Source organism: Sardina pilchardus, chromosome 11 (assembly GCF_963854185.1).
Source record: "Sardina pilchardus chromosome 11, fSarPil1.1, whole genome shotgun sequence".
Taxonomy (NCBI): Eukaryota; Metazoa; Chordata; class Actinopteri; order Clupeiformes; family Clupeidae; genus Sardina; species Sardina pilchardus.
This window is the reverse complement of record NC_085004.1, coordinates 23,288,410-23,309,714: the sequence shown is the minus strand read 5'-3', so window position 1 is coordinate 23,309,714 and position 21,305 is coordinate 23,288,410. Positions and strand designations below refer to the sequence as shown.

The 21,305-nt window shown below is 43.2% G+C and overlaps 1 protein-coding gene across 1 annotated transcript in view; it reads right to left on the bottom strand.

Moving 5' to 3' along the window:
- The window catches only part of slc9a5 (solute carrier family 9 member A5), a 28,906-nt gene that overhangs the window by 6,583 nt on the left and 1,018 nt on the right, over positions 1-21,305 (bottom strand). Inside the window, exons 2-10 of the mRNA XM_062548494.1 lie at positions 15,848-16,150; positions 15,099-15,262; positions 12,206-12,284; positions 11,679-11,856; positions 9,288-9,508; positions 8,680-8,882; positions 7,297-7,386; positions 3,386-3,456; positions 3,087-3,213 (exon numbers count right to left, since the gene is read on the bottom strand). Coding sequence (XP_062404478.1) covers positions 3,087-3,213; positions 3,386-3,456; positions 7,297-7,386; positions 8,680-8,882; positions 9,288-9,508; positions 11,679-11,856; positions 12,206-12,284; positions 15,099-15,262; positions 15,848-16,150 — 1,436 coding nt within the window. The remainder of the gene's footprint in view (positions 1-3,086; positions 3,214-3,385; positions 3,457-7,296; positions 7,387-8,679; positions 8,883-9,287; positions 9,509-11,678; positions 11,857-12,205; positions 12,285-15,098; positions 15,263-15,847; positions 16,151-21,305) is intronic.

Below are 21,305 nucleotides of genomic sequence, written 5' to 3'. Positions count from 1 at the left end.
TTAACTGATGAAGTGGATGTAACATGGCAAAGCATAGCAACCTTTCTGTAGACTGACAGGATGAGTTACGCTTTACCAGAGAGAGAGAAAAAAAGAAAGAGACGTAAGATGTATGGGATGTATGTGCTTTTGCCAACTATCCTAAGGGAAAACTAAATGGATGTCATCTGGGCCTTCCTAAGCATCCTGCCTGGATGGCAGCCTATGTATGAGCTCTTGTACCATGTACCTCTGGCTGCTTTGTAGTTCATGTAGAAGACATGTCAGAGACGAAAAGCAGCTCTCCCATTGGTAATTGTAGTGGGTACTAGCCATACATCTGAGGTTTCTTCACCTCAAAGCTCTGGGATATGGCTCAGTAATCACTCCTGACAATGTAAGTATAATGACTTCTACAACTGCCTGTTCCTCGAGACTTCCTCTATATGCTGCGGTTACATAGAAGTAAATGGCCGTCAGACATTTTTGAACAGGACCATGCATAAATATTCAACAGACAAAAAAAAAAAGTAGTTCAATCTACACCGGGTGCATAGCCGCAGACATAGACTGTGGCTTGGAAATGTTCCTGATCTTCATTTTAAGCTATACATTGCTGGTACTTTTACAGACAGCTAATCTCGGCGGAGTGGTTTTCTGAAAAATGAAAAAAAAAAAAAAAAAAGTAGACCATAGATTAAGTTAGAGCATGAGTTCCCCTTATTGCCCACTCCCTACTATAACAATAACCAAGTTCCTTGCCAGTGCATTGGGTGGCCTAGAATGAGTGAAAGGTCTTTTCTTAGCTCATTACATGTGTGCTAATATTAACAACCTGATTCAGCACAGGAAGCTGACAGGTAGAGAACTCAAGGATACAGGAAATGAGTCTTTTTTTGGAGCAGGCCCTCTGTACACACAGAAAGAACAAAAAAAAAGGTTGTGGCATGAAAGTCAGGGCAGCAGACTCTCTGCGATATTCCCACCGCGCAAGAGGCACATGCCTGTCCGATCCCGCAGCATGTTTGGGTTTCTGTGGCCTTGCGTTTGCATACATCAGAGAGAAATGGAACTTATACAGGGGAGAGATAAGATAAGATCGTCTACTCAGAGTCAGCTGAGAGGAACGCTGCCGTGAGAAATGTTATTGTATTATCCAGGACTGGATGAACCAAATAAACAAGCAATGATGTTATTACTGAGAAATAATAATAAAAAAAAATGACTGAGTGGAATATGATTAAGGCAAAGAGAGGCCGGACGAGAACAGGAGACGGCCGAGCAGTGTGCAACACTCCAGAATGTTTTCGGAGGAAGGCACTTTTGGACAGTAGACAGACCAAAGCTCCACGATCTCAACACCTTCCACCCAGAGCGGGGCCTCCTCCATGTACTTTCATATCAGCGCTTTCAACACACGTCTGATCCTGGGCAGGAGACATCGCTAACCTCGGCCCGTGCGTCCGCCCTTTCTCTGTCTGCCTGTCAATACTCACTCCCCTGTCAATCAAGCCCTTTTTCATTACCCAGGCTCCACTCAACAACCACACGCCTCAGCTTAGGGGATCCCCATGTTGACATGTAATATGAGTATATTCTCTTTGACATAGAATTCACTTTGGCACTCATCCCTGACATCCCTCTCTTTGGAGGGAAAACACAGGCAGACTTTCCAATGGAAACATCAAAACGCCTGAAAACAGTATGATAGGTTCACTATTCAGATAATGACTTTCACAACATTTGACACAAACACACACACACACACACACACACACACACACACACACACGTCACACACACACACACACACACACACACACACACACACACACACACACACACACACACACACAGACACACACACACAGACACACAGACACACAGACACACGCACAAAAATAAAGATGAAAATCTAGATATCGGGACGTTTATAGCAGATTGTTGGTGCAGTTTGCTCCTCTCTTTGTGCCTAAGGCGTCCTAATGTAATTCAGTTCCCCTTGAGGATTTGTAAGGAGCCTGACTGCTCCTGCTGGCACCACCCTGCTGGGGCCTTCTTCCAGTGCCGCTGTGATGTCACCACCACCGATGGCTATCTTTGATGTGGCAACAATCAGGTATCAGATGCCTGCAGGGAGCCAGCGCCGGCAGTTTGGCGTCGGGCAGGGAAACAAAGGGGAGAATTATTCCCGTTTCTGACGACCGCTGGTCTGAGGAACACTCTCAGGAGCCCCATTCTCCCTCTCTCTCTTTCTCTCTCTCTCTATCTATCTATCTCTATCTCTGTCACACACAAACACACACACACACACACACACACACACACACACACACACACACACAGTCTTCATCTTTCTTTATCTCTTCTCTAACCTGGCTTTATCTCTCTTCCTCTGCACCTACCTGTGTTTCCTGACATCATCTTTACACACAATAAGAAAAGGCTTCAGTGAAATGTCTGCTTTTGTCGGTTGGCTGGGGAGCGGTACTCATCTCTTTTGAGCGGTCTCAAAAGAATGCTTTAGGCTAGGGACCAAAGATACACTACATTTATGAAATATTTACGAGGAAAGGCAAAGGCAAAGGGGACTTCATAAGCTCTAAGAGACCACTGACATATTGAAGTGGAGCGCCATCTTGTGGTAACACACTGCATTGTTAACAACATGATGAATGATGAATGAGTGATCATGTTAACTTAAAATGTTCCAGATGATTAAAAGTAAACAGAAACAAGTTTCTGGCATGTCAAAATGAGAAATCTTAAAGGAACACTTCACCGTTTTTTCATATTAAACTACGTTATTCCCCTAATTAAGACAAGTTGATACATACCTCTCACGTTTCAATGCGTGCACTCACTGGCTCTGGCACGTTGATAAGTGCAATCAAAGTTGCGCCGCGCGCCAGAGCCAGTGAGTGCACGCATTGAAACGTGAGAGGTATGTATCAACTCGTCTTAATTAAGCGAATAACATAGTTCAATATGAAAAAACGGTGAAGTGTTCCTTTAATTTAAACCACCAGTTATAGGTCAAAAAGCAATTTGAGCAGTGTTCTCCACTGGGAGGGAGTGAGTTTTCTTGAGAGGGTGAGAAAGCCCACCTGATCAATAACATTGATGGCATCCCTGATGTTAATCTTCTGATAGGCCTCCCACAGCTCGCTTTTGCGATACACAGACTTGCGCATCAGAAGCTTGCTCAAGTACTTCTTGTCAAATTGCTCCCACCTACGCAAGAGGAAAACAAAAAGGGTATTGATTGTAAGGCTGCTGAAAGACGGTTAAAACTGGAGTTGATCACAATCGAGCCACAGTTCCCAAACTCATAACTAAATGTAGGTGTCCCTTCTTTTGGAGTTCTATTTGAAAACAGTGTGAATCAAAGCTAAAGGACACTCACTTGTCCCTCCAGTGGTGGTATCCGTTGAGGCCAGCAATGTCCTCCACTGCAGCCAGGATGTGGTCAAACGCCTGAGCAGAAGAGAGGTTGAGAGAAGTTAAGTACACTGAACTTAACCAAGCTCAGATAGCTAACAGCTATCCAGCCCACTAGCAAACTCACACATCAAACATCACAGGTGATGGTTCAGGAATTATTTTAGTACTGGTTATCAGTATTGGCCTGCCAACATTTCCTCCCATATAGAGGCTGCTCATTTTGATTTGAGAGTATCTAGGGAAATTCAGCAGATAATTATATGAAAGTGCCGTCTCAGACAGGCTGAGGCAGAATCAAATCTGTCCTCAAAATCCCTCTTTGCAAACCTTACTATTCTTTGAGTCTGCCACCATCCAATGAGAACACACATACAGTGTGTTATTTTTGACACAAAACCCCAATACTATTTCTGTGTGTGCTTCTGCAACTCGGCAGCCACAAGCTGAGAGTGCCTACGAACAGTCACTGAAGTTGCTCTCAAGGGTGGTTCTATGCCACAGAGCCATGGCTAAGTGTTTGTGTGTGTGAGAGAGCAATCCATTGGTTAGTTGTCAACTATTAAATTAATCACCAACTATTTTGGCCAGTTAGCCAGTTTGTGTCATTTTTTTTAAAGGAAAATACCTCAACATCCTCTGATCGCAGCTTTACTATATTTTTAGCCTTATTCATACCTCTATTACAATAAACTAAACATCTTTGGCATGTGGACAAAGTGAGATATCTGAGGACATAATCTTGGGTTTTGGGAAACACTGATTGCCAGTTTTCCACCATATTCTGAAAACGGAATAAATTATAAATAAAGAGAACAAATTATTCATCAACAGATTAATAGACTATATAATAATAATAATAATAGCTGTTAGTTGCAGCCCTAGTAGTGACCATCCTACCTCCCCCATCAAGTAGGCTGGCTGAGTGGAGTGGACACTGGCTGGGGAGTGGGGATGGCTCAGATGATTTATTCATATGACTGAGATTAGAGTGTCAGTGGCACTGACTCTCTCTATTTCTCTACTTCTCTCTGCTCTCTGTCTGTCTCTCTCTCTCTCTCTCTGTCTCTCTCTCTCCCTCCCTTTCTCTCTTCCTTTGTCACTCCCACAGTTGTTGCCACTGGGGCGTATAAATACACAGCAGCCACCGTCACACACAGCAAGGTCATCGTCTCAAAGGCACAGAGCTCCACACACGCACGCATGCACACATCACACACGCACACATACACACACACACACACACACACACACACACACACACACACACACACACACACACACACACACACACACACACACACACACACACACACACACACACACACACACACACACACACACACACACACACACACACACACACACACACACAGTACACACCATTGGGGTTTAGCTACAAACGGAATAAAGAATTATTGTCACTGGCAATGTGGCCTTTTAACAATACAGGGTTGATAACTTTGGGCAGATATAACATTTTGAGGGCAATGGACCTTCATGAACAACACAAAAAAACTACAGATGACTCACAATAGTTCGTTCTGCCAAAAAAGTTGTGCAAGTTGTAGTGATAAGCCAACAGTTGGCTCTGAAGTGTGTGAGTGCGTGCGTGCGTGCATGTGTGCGTGCGTGTGTGCATGCGTGCGTGTGTGTGTGTGTATGTGTGTGTGTGTGTGTATGTGTGTGTGTGTGTATGTGTGTGTGTGTGGCGGTATTAGTGACACATCACAAGGACAGAATTCCATTATCTACCCATGCCTCCATCATTACAGACATGAGCACAGGCTTGGCGACACTAACGACTTCCTCTACGGCCGTGACACTGATGAGGTGGCCATAAATTGCCACGGATACACCCCTATTAGCAGATATCCACTCCCGCCACAGGGCTATGAGTCAACACTGGCCCTAGCGCCTCTTGCACAGGAGTGTGCTTGACTGCATGCCAACACACTGGAAAAGTACAGCCCATTAAAATGTAAGTTTGGCGGAAATAAAAAATTGAAATAAAGCTATTTTCTGAATGAAAATACATCAACTAAGCCGTGGAGGAAGTAATTTTCGCTCATCACGCAGTACAGAGCTAGCAAGGGCAGGAACGACAGCCCAAAATCGCAAACAGTGGGTGTGGATGGGGATTGGAGCCACACGCTTTCAACATTGCATTTTTAAACCACTAATATTGCTCAAAACAGCGCCAAACCTCATCAATTCATGGGTTTCATCAGGTCCCTTTGCACAGGTGTATTAATCAAGCACCATGCAGTCTGCATTGATAATCAAGGTGCTTGATTGTATACACCTGTGGAAAGGGACCTGATGAAATCCATGAATGGCTTGCTCTAGGTGTCTACACATAAAACGAAGCACCAAACAGTCTGTAAACTTTGGAATAGTCAGTATACACGTAGAATCAATTCGAGACCGCAATTCCATCTGAAGCACAGAAATGTCTCGCGAGATCTCACACGGAAGCACGGGACCTACAGGTAGTCAAAATCGCATTTTTAAACCACTAACATTGCTCAAAACAGCGCCAAACCTCGTCAGAAGCTTGCTCTACAGGTGTCTACACATAAAACGAAGCACCAACAACTTGGCTCATGAACCCGACGTTTATAAAAGAAGACTGTTATGAATATAACCCTTCCAGCTCCTCACGAAGGAAAGTCCACGACCTCTCGTGTGAGATCTCGCGAGACATGTCTGTGCTTCAGATGGGGTGTTGCGGTCTCGAATTGATTCTACGTGTATACTGACTATTCCAAAGTTTACAGACTGATTGGTGCTTCGTTTTATGTGTAGACACCTAGAGCAAGCTACTGATGAGGTTTGGCGCTGTTTTGAGCACTGTTAGTGGTTTAAAAATGCGATTTTGAAAGCGTGTGGCTCCAATCCCCATCCACACCCACTGTTTGCGATTTTGGGCTGTCGGTCCTGCCTGTGCTAGCTCTGTACTGCGTGATGAGCGAAAATTACTTCCTCCACGGCTTAGTTGATGTATTTTCATTCAGAAAATAGCTTTATTTTCAATTTCCGCCAAACTTACACTTTAAGGCGAGGGGTCCATATGTGGCATTTGGGAGACTACATACTCAAATGAGAGATCAGTGGGATAACTATGGCACTATGACAAGGTCATTAGTAGGCTATGACATTTAATTTAAAATGTTGCCTTTTGTAAATGGAGATTGAAAATACGATTTCTTTAAAAAGCTTTTGACGATGATTGTCAATTCCCTGTTTAATTAGAAGTGCAATGTTTCACAGTTATGAAATATTCATATTCAGTAGGCCTAAGAATTAGTATAGCACACATATTGCATGAGGAGACCCATATACAGTAGCCTACTCACAAGACAATACCTATGAAAACATCGCTGCTTTCTGTTAAGTAACATTCATGTGGAAACCAGGACATAACCTCATTGTTGGACAAGATTACCACCTGCCAATGGAAACGTAGTGGTTCCGTTCTCAGCCCATGGGATCCAGCTAGACTATCTACTCTCACAATTGTGTTTGTTCATTTGTTCAGCAATTCCAGTACAATACCTGCTGTCCTTATATCTAAAAATAAATGTTATTTAATTTATATCATTATCACCCCAAACAAAGCAATGCAAAAACATTTATCAAATCCAAATACAGAAGTCAATTACAGTAAAAGCTTGGCAGCTACATAACTACCTATATCTTTCAGAGAACTACCAACGGTACACTCAAGTGTTTGCCAACTCCATAACTCATTCCCATAACTTGCCCTGAGTGTTGGCAAGAGACAGCACTCACTGAGGGCAAGCTATGCCAAAACCTATTTAGAGAAATAAAGTTATTTTTATTTTAGACTTTAAGATGTCAGGCAGCACTCACTCGCTCGTGGATCTCCTCGTTGATGGTGGGCTTCCTCTTCGTGCCCCGTGGTACCTTTAGCCACTTCACCAGAGGCTTGATGGTCAACCCCTATCAGGCGCACGAGGGAAACACCATACATCACACTAATTATCATCACTTTAAAGTGTAAAGTGTCATTGGAACATTACATTAATAAGTTAATAAAAACATGGTTATAGGCTGGATCAAAAATGTGAAATTAGGTAGAGCACACTGGTTTTCAGAAGTCTCCTTGAGGTGTCTTATCCACTCTGAATGGCTTCTCACAAACAGCACTGACAACAGCCGCCTAATGACAGGCGGTGTTTCTGTGCAAATCTGAAACTAATCTTCATTGTGGGGACATAGCACAATTGCTCATTATATTGTAATCTGTTTTCAATAAGAAGTGTAAATGTCATGGAAGGTTCTTTGCATAAAAACTCATTCTGGAACCTCTGCATTGGAAAAGTGTCCTCAAATACCGTTCAGTCGGACACCTGCAGGTAGCTAATGATGGTGAAGATGGGGAGAGACAGGGACTATCAAAAATAGACACACATACATCCATCCACACTCACACACACTCACACACTCTCACACACACACACACACACACACACACACACACACACACATACATGCGCACGCACGCACACACACACACACACACACACACACACACAATCAATCTATCCCATTCACAGACAGGCACTGACGCATATTCTCTCTCTCTCTCTCTCTCTCTCTCTCTCTCTCTCTCTCTCTCTCACTAACTCACACACAAACACCAACACACACATAAACAAACACACACTAATAAACAATCGATAAGTGTGCACACACGCAACCAGTTGCACATCATCCCTCTCGATAAATCTCGTCATTCATCATAATTACAGTCTGCCTTGTCAGGGCCGGGATGACAATCATGGGAATGTAACACTGGGCAGAGGTAAATGCCAGCCCACAGAGATAACGTATCCGTCTTCACAGGCACAGTGGTGGAGAGGGAGGTGCAAAGAAGGACGCAGACAGATAGACAGAGCAAGAGAGAGACAGACAGAGAAAGAGAGAGACGGAGAGAGAGAGAGAGAGAGAGAGAGAGAGAGGGAGAGAGAGAGCATTTGCCCAAGGGGAATAGAGAATCCAGGGCAGACAGTTGAAGATGCCCCAGTCTCAGGCATTTACGGTGGCGGCGACATTGGAATGCTAACCGGCCACTTTCCACATCAATGGAAATGTGGGGCTGGTGATTGCAAATATGCTAGGTGTTATGTTAGATTGTCTAGCTGTGTAAATGTCACATTTCATTTGCTGAGAAGAAAAGAGCAAATGTGATATCCAAGGGCATTTGGCAGAAAGCCTTGGAAATATTCTCACCTGAAACATTACGGTGAAGAAAACCACAACTATAGTTGTTGCCACAAAGTAGTCTTTGGCCTTCACATGATTTTCATCCAGAAGTACCACCAAGGCAAAGGCAACTGCACCTCTCAGGCCACCGTACGACATGACCACCTGGTCAATCTTGTCCAGTGGAACCAGTCTAAACCAGTTCAGGAACCACGTTTGCCCCACAACCCCTTTCCGTGAGAAAGACAAAAATGAAGATGTTCTGACACAGGCTTTAGACAAAAGTGTACCATTATTATAAGCACATATTCATTTGAAAAAGGACAAGTGTATGCTTCTTGAGGGATACACTTGAAGAGTTCAGATGCAAAAGCCTCTGAATCCACTTTTGTCAAAAATGAGATAATGATGGTGAGTGAATGCTCTTCACATATAGTGTAAGTTAATTCAATAATTTAGCTTCAAAACTCACTAAATATCATTCTCTTCCTGGTCTGAAATATTGCTAATTTAAAAGAAAAGTGGTCAGATGGATACAGAGGCTTTTGCATCTGAACCCTTCACTTATAATCCCATTTCAATATTCATTATTTATCTCCTCATGCATCTGTAAGAGGAAGACACTGTGTGGTTACCAAGGGCTCTGAACACAAAGATGAAGATGAGAGTGCAGGACACCAGGCCGGTGTCCCAAGCCCACTTGGACTTGTCCACCGCAGAAATCCCCAGGAAGATGAAGATGATGGTCTCTGCGATGCTGGCCAGAGTCTTCATGGTGTACTTGACGGTAGTCCTGGACTTTTGAGATATATTTGCCTCCACGTACTTGTTGCATCCAATACCACAGAATGTCAGCCTATCAAAGTGCAGGAAAAATAAAATCAATTCAATAACAGTACTCTCTGGGGTTTCATTTTAATTATCGAGAGAGCTGGGCACTACAGAAAGTAATGTTGTTATAATTACTGTACACACTCTGACTGATTACAATTTAAATGCCTTAAGGCATTCACATCAATATTTTTCAGCAAATATGAGCCTGGAGCCTTATGTCCACGTTGTATTCCTTTCATACCACTTTGTACCTTTTTCACACTGGTCCAATCAGTGACCTTTGTGCACAGGGTTGATTTCCATTCCATGTCCACATTCTGCTCAACAGGTGATAATGATGTCGGCTTATCGCATGGCATTATCCAGTATTTACAAAGGCTGACAATACGGCTATGAGACACACCCGCCTTATTTCTTTTTGAACAATAGAGTATTGTATTTGTAGCCAAGATCACTGAAACACACATTGCCTGAATACAAATTGTATCTATACAAAAAGAGTAGGACATTATAATTAACATGTTATCTTGTGACCAGTGGAGGGCGCTTGTGACATGTGTGGCTTGTGTGGGTTAAATTTGCCTTTTTTTTCTCCTGCATTCATCTTCACAGGATTAAGTCCATTGGTAACGGACTTCCCATGCAGGTTGACCTTTACACATGTCCCGACACACCCTCTCACCGATTTGGTCAGGATAAATAAATAGTCTAATTCAAGCATGAGTAATCGTATTAAGTTATCTGAACCAAAATGGTTCTACTGGAGCCGCACTGGCCTGTAGGGGATATTAAACTGAAGGGCTTCTCGCCTAGTCATCTTCATATTGTTTAGTGCCATAATAAATTAAATTGTGTGAATTAATTCTTCTTTCAAATACATAGCCTTGGATATATATGTATCACTACATTTTAATTTTCCTCTGAAAAAAGCTGTATACCGTAATTTCCCGACTATTAGCCGCGGCTTATACATTGATTTTGCAAAATTTGGTCAGCTATAAGGTTAATACGGGGGGGCAGTTAATATGGAGTTAATATGGTTTTGTTTCTTTTAACTTGCATAAAACGCTGTCCTGCAGCTTATACACAATGAGGCTTATATGCGGGAAATTACTGTACATATATACAGTATATATAAACTCACTGCAAGCACATCATTACAGCAATAGCCAAGACAACTGTCTTAGTATCAGGGTGGACATTCAAAGCACATATAGCTAAATTACGCAACATGTCGGCGACATCATTGATTAGAGCCTCCTCTTGCCCACAGCCTCCTCCATGCTGAAGGGGAAGTCATTCATCAAACATTGTTAAGATGGCCACTGCTGCCATATTGATCCACCAATATGGATTTTATTGAGCAAGGGTGGATTCGTCAGCACACAGGGGGACATGTGCACACACGCACACATCGAATACACATATACACTACCCCCACACATCCTAGCACAGATATACACACCCACAAAGCCACACTCACACACACCCACACAATCACACATGCACCCCCACACACCTTAACACAGAAACACACACACACACACACACACACACACACACACACACACACACACACACACTCATAGCATAGACATATGGCACAAACACACACATCTCTGTCTCTCTCTCAAACACACACACACACACACACACACACACACACTCTAGATGAAGAAACCCTTCTGTATGTCTCTCTATTCTCTGCCCAAATCTCTTCTGTGGCTCCTCACCTTGGCTTTCCCCTTTCCCTTTCACTGAGCCATGAGTCATTCCTGCAGCCTACAGCTCTGTGCAACGTTTTCCAGCGCTGTGCACAATCACAAGACACAGTTCTCCAATAGCACAAGGCCTCTTTCTTCATGAGGTAAACTTTAACACGGCGCTCATTAAAAAGCATTAACTCAACCCGAAATGAGAAGGTGTACAGTAGTATGCTACTCAAGTAATGTTAAGAATACTCCGAAATGGCAGACTTTCTTTACCCAGAAAATTGCAGTGAGAGTTTACTTGGCTGTGTGGGGCCATGGATTTGGCAGCAATCCAGGTTGTAATGGCCATGCTGCTGCTGTGGCTTATGCCAGGGCTAGAGCCTCTAGTTTTGTCTGATTTCCCTACATGCAAAATGACAGACAAAACAGAAAGGCTGTCACTGTTGTCGCTATATTGAACCGTGCAAATATAATACTCACGACAGGATGGCAGACAGCGAGAAGAGCTCGGCGGTCAGGTAGGCCAGATAGACCAGCAGGAAGACAAACAGCGGCTCGATGATGCGCACCTTCTTGGTGAAGCGCGTGGTGAACGCGAGGATGACGGCGAAGATGAGGCCCACCAGCGTGCCGCCGATGCTAACGATGAGGAAGGAGGCTGGACGGGACAGAGACGCAGACAAAAAGAGAGAGTGCACGACAGGAGAGTGCGATGAAAAAAAATACCCGCATCATCAAAAGGGCACAGCTTGAAACGGTATTATAAAGTGCCCCTTTGCGGTGCTGCACGAGTCAAAATTCATACAAATTGACCTAAATGGCCTCTGTGCCTCCATCTATCTGTTTATATAGCCTACTGCCACGGGGTTATAAAGGTACTGAGGTGGGTAAATTATTTCCTAGGACATGATGTGGGGATGTGAGGAATGGCGTGTATTATTGGAACTCTGAATGTCCAGGTATTGTGGCTGATTTCAGGTTTCTCAGCAGAGGTATGAAATACTCACCCACTCCTTTAAAGTAGTCCGCGGTCATAACATTGCCAGGGCCCACCTCAACAAATGACATATAAACTTTGTACAGCACCTGTAAAAACAAAAAGATAAATAATGGTTGTGTTGGTCTAACTCTGGTACAGCCAATGAAAGCCTCTTTGACTCCACTCTTCTCTTCGGAGTGCTTGACTCATAATTGCATCATGGGAAATAAACATGCCCTAACAAGCCCTCGAATATCACTCCAGGACCATGCGCATCCTAATTGTATTTCCTGTGTCTCCCACTGCACACCAGACCCAAATGCTAGCATCATGCTAATGAACTCCACTACTAAGCCCCATGTGCCCTGGCTATAAAAGCATCCCCTTCAATTACCCCCTTAACCCCAAACAGTGACTCACCCAGCAGTGGCAGCACAGTCAGATAGAGCTAAAGATGTTCCTTTAGTGCACCGAGGCAGTGGTCTACTTAAGAGCCTTGAAGCAGGTGTGCCCTAAGTGGAGAGGCCCTTTGATGCGAGGGGGGGACCAAAGTGGCCATAGACATAATGTGAAAGCTTGCTTGATCGCTGCTTTCCATTTACCATATGGCTGCTCTGTTACGTTCCTATTATGCATGATAAAAGTGAGACCCCCGCACTCAAATACTCAACGACAACAACAGCTGGAGGTCCGTGCTATGTTTACCTCTCTTTATAATGTCACTCAGTAGCAGGATGAGCCGATTCACTGAAAAGACATCACTAAGTATTCTTAGAAAAAAAATATATATTCAGTCCATCAGACATACAACAACAATGCAGTCTTCATGAACACAACTTCGTTTGAATTAGGTGGCACTGGCACCAAACCACAGTATGTCCAACCTATGAACACAGATCCGGTACACTTCAAATGCATGGTAGTGCATATAGAGTAAAGATCCCTTTCAGTGAGACTTGTTTGCACAGACAGACTAATATTTCCTTAAACCAACACCTGCATGTGGTCAAGATTCTGAGAAAGCATGGTGGGAACCAGTCTCAAAAGAAGAAATCCATTTTATGTGACTGTTAACTTTTAACTAATCTTGGAAGCAAAAGTCGGTTGTGTAAGAGTTAAATACAACGGGAAAAATATGGGAGGAGGGGGGCTAAGTATGCTTTCTTTGTTGACATGCCATGATGTAAATAAACTTTTCTGAGCATTCAAGGAAAGGAGCTTTTGTTACTTTCAAATGGCCTAAAGCTTAAGTGAGTAAGAAATGGAGCTGGTGATCTCTGAGGCCCCCAGACCCTATGATCCAAAACAAACGGCAGAATTCAGAATTCGTGAACTTTCCTTCACCTCCACTGCCTGCCACTTAACTTGTGGTGGACTTTGAAAACCAGCATCTCTGACCGATATAAAGCTAATGGTACATAAGACAACTTCATGGGCAAAGCTCCTGCTTGCTATTATTGTTTGCATGTTCCCACTGATATGGGCTAACAGTTACTTTACTAGAGAGCTTTAATCATTAGTAGTACACTCTTAACACAAATCTCTATGTCCAGATAGGGACAACACAATTTGTGTTGTTTCTAATACATTGCTTTTGTTATACTGTGTACATTCTTACAACAAATGTGTTCAAAATGACACAACTTGTGTTGATTTTTAACACATCTTTGTGTCCAGATAGGAACAACACAGTTTGTGCAAATTGTCAAGATCACCCAGTCAGAGCACATGGAATTGGTTAGTGGTTGCCCAGAAAACACTACTCAAAAGGTTGCCCCACCTTAAGAGTTTCTATTACAGTGAGTTGATTCCTACTGTACATAACATCTCTACTCCTGAACAAGGATTGATGGATTGTTTTCACGTGAGGCAGTTTGCGGGAATATTTGGATCAGATTCCACCTTGGGCGGCAGAGCTATGCCAGTTGTGCTGAGAATGGAACAAGGGTAGGCTACGTTGATCGGCTTACCCCAGAAGTAGGCACTGTAAGCATTGCCCAGGAATGTCAGGGGTTACTGGTGTTTGCACGTAATCCTTGCCAGATGGGTCAAACTCCTAATGTGCTCTAATCCAAGCATTTCAAATGAATAGTTAGATGGGAATCGCTTGTATTACACCAAAGAAAGCCTAAGACCAAAACACTGATAGCTCGTTTTCTCTTTAAGGGGTCACTCAAACAAATGCCCTTGTGTCACTCTTCTACATCTTTACCAAATTACTGATGAAGAGATGCTATGCCCTGCAAAGCTCTCTCTCTCTCTCTTTTGTAGAACTGTGTTTAGAATTAACACATTGACAAGTGAGTTTACTGAAAACAGCATTAGCAAAAGTGGAAGCTCTAAAAGCTGCTTTTTTTTACGTACAGTAACTTTTTAATTTCATTTCATGCTTTTTTAATTGTGGTATTAATTCGGGGCTTAGTCATGGCTAAATCTACAGGGAGAGCCTATGAGATAACTGCACTGAGCAAACCTCAAAGAGGGGCAGATGGGCTCGATCTTTATTATGGCAACAGGCATGCTAGAGCAATATCAATTTGTTATTACGCACACCAGCACCATACCCCCTCAGAGTAAACACGTCCAACATGACCCAAAATTAAAACGGTGCACTGGTGAATATTCATGACCAAGAGTAAACAAGGAAGTCGATAACGTCAGCTGCTAAGTACATTAAAGCACTGTCAGTCAGACAGCAGGTGAATCAGGGGGCTTGTTCTTTTTTTCTTTCTGGTTCTTTGGTTCTGTCTCTCTCTCTCTCTCTCGCTCTCTTTATCTATCTCTCATCTGTCGCGTGCTGCCTTTCTTCGAGTCACGTGACCTTTTGGTGTCTCTCCCTGAAGTGCTCCCAAAACATGTCTGCTCGGCACTGCCACTGATGGAGGTGGTCAGCGGAGCTCGCAGCGGGGCAGGTGACTCACCACAGTGACAGCGTCATTGAGCAGCGATTCCCCGAACACGATGATGAAGAGGGTCTCGTTGATGTGCACCTCCTCAAACACCGCCAGCACGGCCACGGGATCCACGGCCGAGATCAGCGCTCCGAAGAGCAGGAACTCCATCATGCCTCCCTCCACCTTTTGGTCTACACACAAAGAGAAGCACATGAACACATGCACACAATGTACATACATACATACACACACACACACACACACACAGACACAAACTTCGGAGTGAAAATATCTGCATAGAGGATAATATAGTAAATGTCCATTTTATTCTCAAGAAGGGAAAAACATGAATTAAGAGATAAAAACAATACCAAAGAACTAGAAACATAAAAAAAACAATGTTTCATATTTTCATATGCTTTTGAAGGCTGACTGGGAGCTTTAATGTACGTAATGGCTGACAGCATTGACTTCCTTGTCAATTAAAGAGAAACTATGCAAAAACAAAAACTTTCTGTTTGTCAGTGCACCGGCCCAGTTGCACAAGCGTGCTTTGTCCGCTCACAAGCTCTAGAGGGAAGTGAGACAGCCATCATTCAACCTGAAATAAGTCAAATAACCATTCCAATGACTCCGAAGCTGATCAGTAAAGGTAAACCAAGCTAAAAAAAACCTTGCATAGTTCACCTTTAATATCTATATTCTAAACATTCTCCCTAAGAAAGACATCAGGAGGTATAGGTCCCTCACATGTGCTGCCACAGACAGAACCTCACCAATAACTCCGAGCAGCTTCATCCCGTAGAGGCAGAGTCCAGTGCAGAAGGCGTTCCACAACGTGCCCACCACTGCGTACAGCATGATGGCACCCAGGTTGTCGAAGAAGAGCCGGGCTGGCATGAAGTAGCCCGCATCGCCCACGATGGTGGGCAGCAGGAAGAGGAAGAAGAGGCCCGGGTCGAGCTGGTAGAGCGCCTCCTTGCTGGTGATGAGGACGATGCCCCCCAGCACCAGGCCGATGAGGATGAGCATGCAACTCTCCGGCACTATGGTGGTGAAGCGCTGGGAGAAGTGGAACACTGGAACAACAAAGAACACCTCTCTGTCAGGGAGAGCCACGCAGTCTCACATTCATACGCTTGCATTTTGACATGGAGCATTTTTTGGCAATGAAGGCCTATTTGATGTTGTCTTTTTGTTCCATCTAGACCAGAAAATCTGTCATCTGTGTGCAACAATATATCTTTGCCCTTTGGATGGCATTTATGTTATACATACAAAGGTCAATTGTTATTATGGATAGTAGTGATATGTACAGTAGACACTTGTCAAACAACGTTTGGATCCTTGACTTTCACGGTTAGAACATGGAAGCATGCATGCCACCCTGAACTCGAGCTTTGATATGGAAGAAAGGCTTCAAAATTCTTTTTACTGACTTTTTACATTTTCCCCTTTCCATTCTAATATGTTTAAATATATATGTTTGCCTAGAAATGAGGAAAAATATGCTTCGTCCATGCATTTGACACCTCTCAAATAAGGGCCCCTGCAATTTCACTGCAGTGTGAGAGGGAATGAATCATGTGCAGTCAAGAAAAAGATGTTGCGTCGCATTTGAACTTGTTTTGCTTGTTTATCTTCCTTTCTGACTTGCTGACATGACTTGTTTTGTTTGCTTGACAACAAATAGTTTATTGTCAGCATACAGAATGGAAAGGAGACATCACTGGACACGGTACCTGCATGGGAGTCGGCAATGTGTACACTGCAGTTCAGAGGCAAGGATATAAATGTTTGAGAAGTAAAAGCCTCTAATGGTCATATACACAGTCATTATGATAATTGCTTCCTCTGTCTTGTAAATGGAGCTATCTAATCGTGTAAAACATGATATGAGTCTGAGGCTTTTAAACATAACCATAAATCACAATGAACATTTACAAATACTTTCCCTTTTAGTGGATTTAACAGTGGCAGTGATTCCAGGCTGCTCGCAAACTATTACTCCTCTTGATTGGAGATTACATGCGAAAGATGAAAATCACAGTGTGTGTCACTTGGGAATGTGCTTATGCCGTTTTTATGTAATCCACTTAAATATAAAATGTCACACAACACATTTCAGTAGCAGAAAACACTTTGCACTTGACATCAGACGGAGAGAAAAAAATACACAACCCGCCAAACTCACAGCTCATGTTCCGAGTGTTAGCATGGCACCATGCCCAATGAGGTGCCAAAAAGACCCTGGTAATCTTAATCTGGTATGCCAGATACCACCGTTGAGCCTTCTGGAGGTGCCGTAGGCCTAATTCAGTAAAACACAGATGAAGGAAGGTGCCTGTCTGATAACCCCAGTGCAATGCTCTCGGGAGGCTGTTGCTGACGTTTTCTTTTGCCTGTGAAGGTTGCTTTGTATGTGATTTTGTTATTGACGTAAATAGATTTGGTTGTTGATTGGCCATTGTGTGAAATCTCCTACCTGTAGGAATTTGACATCTCTTCTGTATACTGTATATATATATGACATCATTAGGCCATATGCAAAACATTAAGTTGCACTAACTCATGAAATTAAAACATCAGAAGGTCAATGCCGGGTGGAGGGCCATGAACACAAAAACACCTAATGGATTTAATTACCCAATGTCCAATGTCCTCTACTGAGGTTTTCACTGGACATTATTTTACAGTTAATTTGAGGTCAAATGCCTGTTAGAGCATTTCAAATGATAGTATATAAACAAACACATACTTATACATCTTGAAATACATAAGAATAATTGCAATTAAGGTATATGAACTATACCTCTGGTTGCAGTGAAAATAAGTGTGTCTGGGTAAAACAGACAGAATGTGGAAACCCTCAACCACAATAAGAGATAACACAGGTGTGACTCAGGGTATGAAGAATGAAAGGGGGGTGGGGTTGATGTAATAGGCAGAAGAGGGTGGGTGATCACACTCTTTAATGGTGCAGATTATTCATGTGTTTGGTGTCCTAGCCACATGGCCATGAGCACGCCTCTGCCAGGAACACATCAATCAGCCTACCATGAGTCATCAGAGAGAGCACAGAATGCTATAGCAAACAAAACACACGCAAACACACACACACACACACACACACACACACACACACACACACACACACACACACACACACACACACACACACACACACACACACAAACACACACACATAGAAACATACATAAACAATCACACAAACACACACATAAACAACCACATACTGTATAAACACACACACACACACACACACACACACATACACAAAGAGTTTGGACAGACATTAATAAAATATGAATGAACACACATACTACAGTACCCAGTATAAATCCATATGCCCAAAGACATAAAAATGACTCATGAAAAATCACACTGACACAGTCATCTGCCCACACACAACACACAGACAGGTAGACTCACATACACACACACAGAGTGAGATAGACAGAGAGAGAGAGAGAGAGAGAGAGAGAACAGAATAATTCATTCGTTTTTAAAAGACACACGAGACAGACTTCCACAATCAGAGTTGACAACAGTCCACGCGTAGCAACCATGCGGCCTACAAAGGACCCCGAACTAAGGAAATGAGCTCTCCTTCAGAGGATCTGTCAACAAACAACACACACTGCCACCACTCCTACAAAACCCATTTGGCCTTTCAAATGGATATTAGTCAAACAGGCAATGGCAATGAAACCACAAAGCACACGTCCGCCCCCTCAGTCACTCCGGCTCGTATACAGGGACCAAGCGGTCATAACAGCAGACCATTTCTGAGTGCTTCCATCTGTGATCCCACATAAAGGCCCGTTAGGGTGCCACAGGCGCTTAATAAGAGAACAGCAGGGGTGGGAGGGGCTATATTTCCAAGGTGTCTTAATGCAAAGTGAGAAACTCTCTCTCTCTCTCTCTCTCTCTCTCCCTCTCAATTAGTGCTTAACGGGTAGGAGCATGGGAGGCATGGTTCTCACCGCTAATAAAGTGAGGCTTCTCCTGAGAGCGGCACATGTTCTTGCCTATTGTCAGCGCTCAGCGGCTGGAGCCTAGATGGACACCTGCTGATGGAGCCCTGCAGACACAGGAGAGCTTGAAGACCCCTAAGGGTTGCGTGCGTCAGCTCAGATTGTGTTTACAGAGAAGAGTAATGTGTGTTTCACAGAGAGAGAGAGAGAGAGAGACAGAGAGACAGAGAGAGAGAGAGAGAGAGAGAGAGAGAGAGAGAGTGTGTGTGTGTGTGTGTGTGTGTGTGTGTGTGTGTGTGTGTGTGTGTGTGTGTGTGTGCGCGCATGTGCATGTATGTATGTGTTCAAGAAAATGACAAAGATACCACACAATTGCATTAAAGAGAGGTGGGGAGAGTGTATAGCCAGCTAGGTAGATGCCACAAGAAACTAAGATGCCAGAAGAAATAAGAATCAAAGGAAGTTTGGTCAAATGTGAGGACAGAACAGGATGTGAATATCTGCTGCAGGAAATGTCTTCTTTTGGTTGACTGTTACTGAAACTGTACACACTGTATACATTATACAGTATGTGTGAATACCAGCCCTGTCACCAACCGCATACTAAGGGTGGGGCAAAGGGTGGGGTGTGTCATGTTTCCGCAGGCCTACTATGCAGGCGATTTTGTGCAACAAAAAAAACCCCCATAGACTTATATAGGCCTATTAAAAAAAAATGACCAAGGACCAAATGAAACAGGCCAGCAAGGTAGCTTGCCTCTGCCTTCAGTATTCCCAGAGAAATTCCACACAGCTTTTTGTTTTTGTTTGTTCTTTATACAGTCAATGTATAAAAAATACTGTTCTGCTACCATACCATGGCTGTGAAATTAAGGTCTAGCCTACTGTTGGGTTTAATGGAATTAGTGTTAGGGTATGCAACCATTTACATATAGAGATAGATTTTCTTCAAGCTGTTAGGGTTTTGAGCTTTTTTTGTGACAGGCACTAAATTATACGTGCACAACACCAATACAGTGTAATGACATGAAAGAGAAGTTTATATTTATATATTGTATATAGTAAACAGTTTAGCTCACAGGTGAGATGTGGCCTATGATTAAGCTTGAATCTTTCTATGAATTGTAATTGTCTAGGGGAAACACGGCAGGAACGGGTAACAAAGTCTCATGACTTCACCATAAGTGTGCGTGCCTCAGGGATAAATTTTAGGGCCACTACTTTTCTCTATTTGCACCACTTCCTTGGGTGAGACCATGCGCTCCCATGGATTTCACTATCACTGCTATGCGAACAATACTCAACTTTACCTGTCTTTCCTACCTGAGAACTCTACCGTTTCTCATCGGCAGTGTGAACTTAATCTCTAAATAAAACCTGAGCTTTTGGCGTTTCTAGCTAAAATAGCTACTCCCCAGCAGACTATTATCCAACTTGACTCATCTTCACTGACCCCAACTAGATCGGCACGTAACTTGGGCATGCACACTGCAGGACTGAACTGTCCAGTCAGTGCTCTCCGTACCTGTGATAGTTTTGGGTGTTTCAAGAGGGTCTAAAGAGATCTGTTCAGCATAGACTTAGGCTAAATAATTATATCATGCTACCATAGCCATAACCATGAAGGGTAAAAACCTTTTTATTAAATGTGCGGGCAGCTGAGTTTCACATTTGATCAGAATGAACTGAATTATTGATGATTATGTTGGACTAATGTCAGACAATAACTATTTGGGTATTAGCCAGTATAGCTTTCATGAAGTGTTGCTTGCGTCCATCAGTTGGTCTACAAACAGGCTTTGCAGCTTGGATGAAAATTAAGTGGGCTGCAGAGATGCCTAGCAACCACCCACACAATCAGACAGTAGCCTCCAAACTGCAGAATGTCTTACTGAGCAGACCAGTCGTGTCAAAACGCCAATGTGTAGGCCTATAACTACTGTAGGGAGATTGGTGGAAGGTGAGAGAATTGCTGCTGCTGTACAAGAACTAGGCTATGTCTATTGTATTTTGATATGCCTTGCAATTAAGCCTAATATTTGTGCTGTAACAGATATTGAAGAATGACATTTTAATACAGTGTATGCCAGTCCACTGAATACAGATTAACCAACTTCAGTTCTGTTGTATCAACAACCAAAAGTCTCTCTCAAAACAATATTTTGTAGAAGAAAATGCATTGAATTCCTCTCACTTTCTAACGGCACTGTCCATGAAGAATCCCGTCTAGAGACCG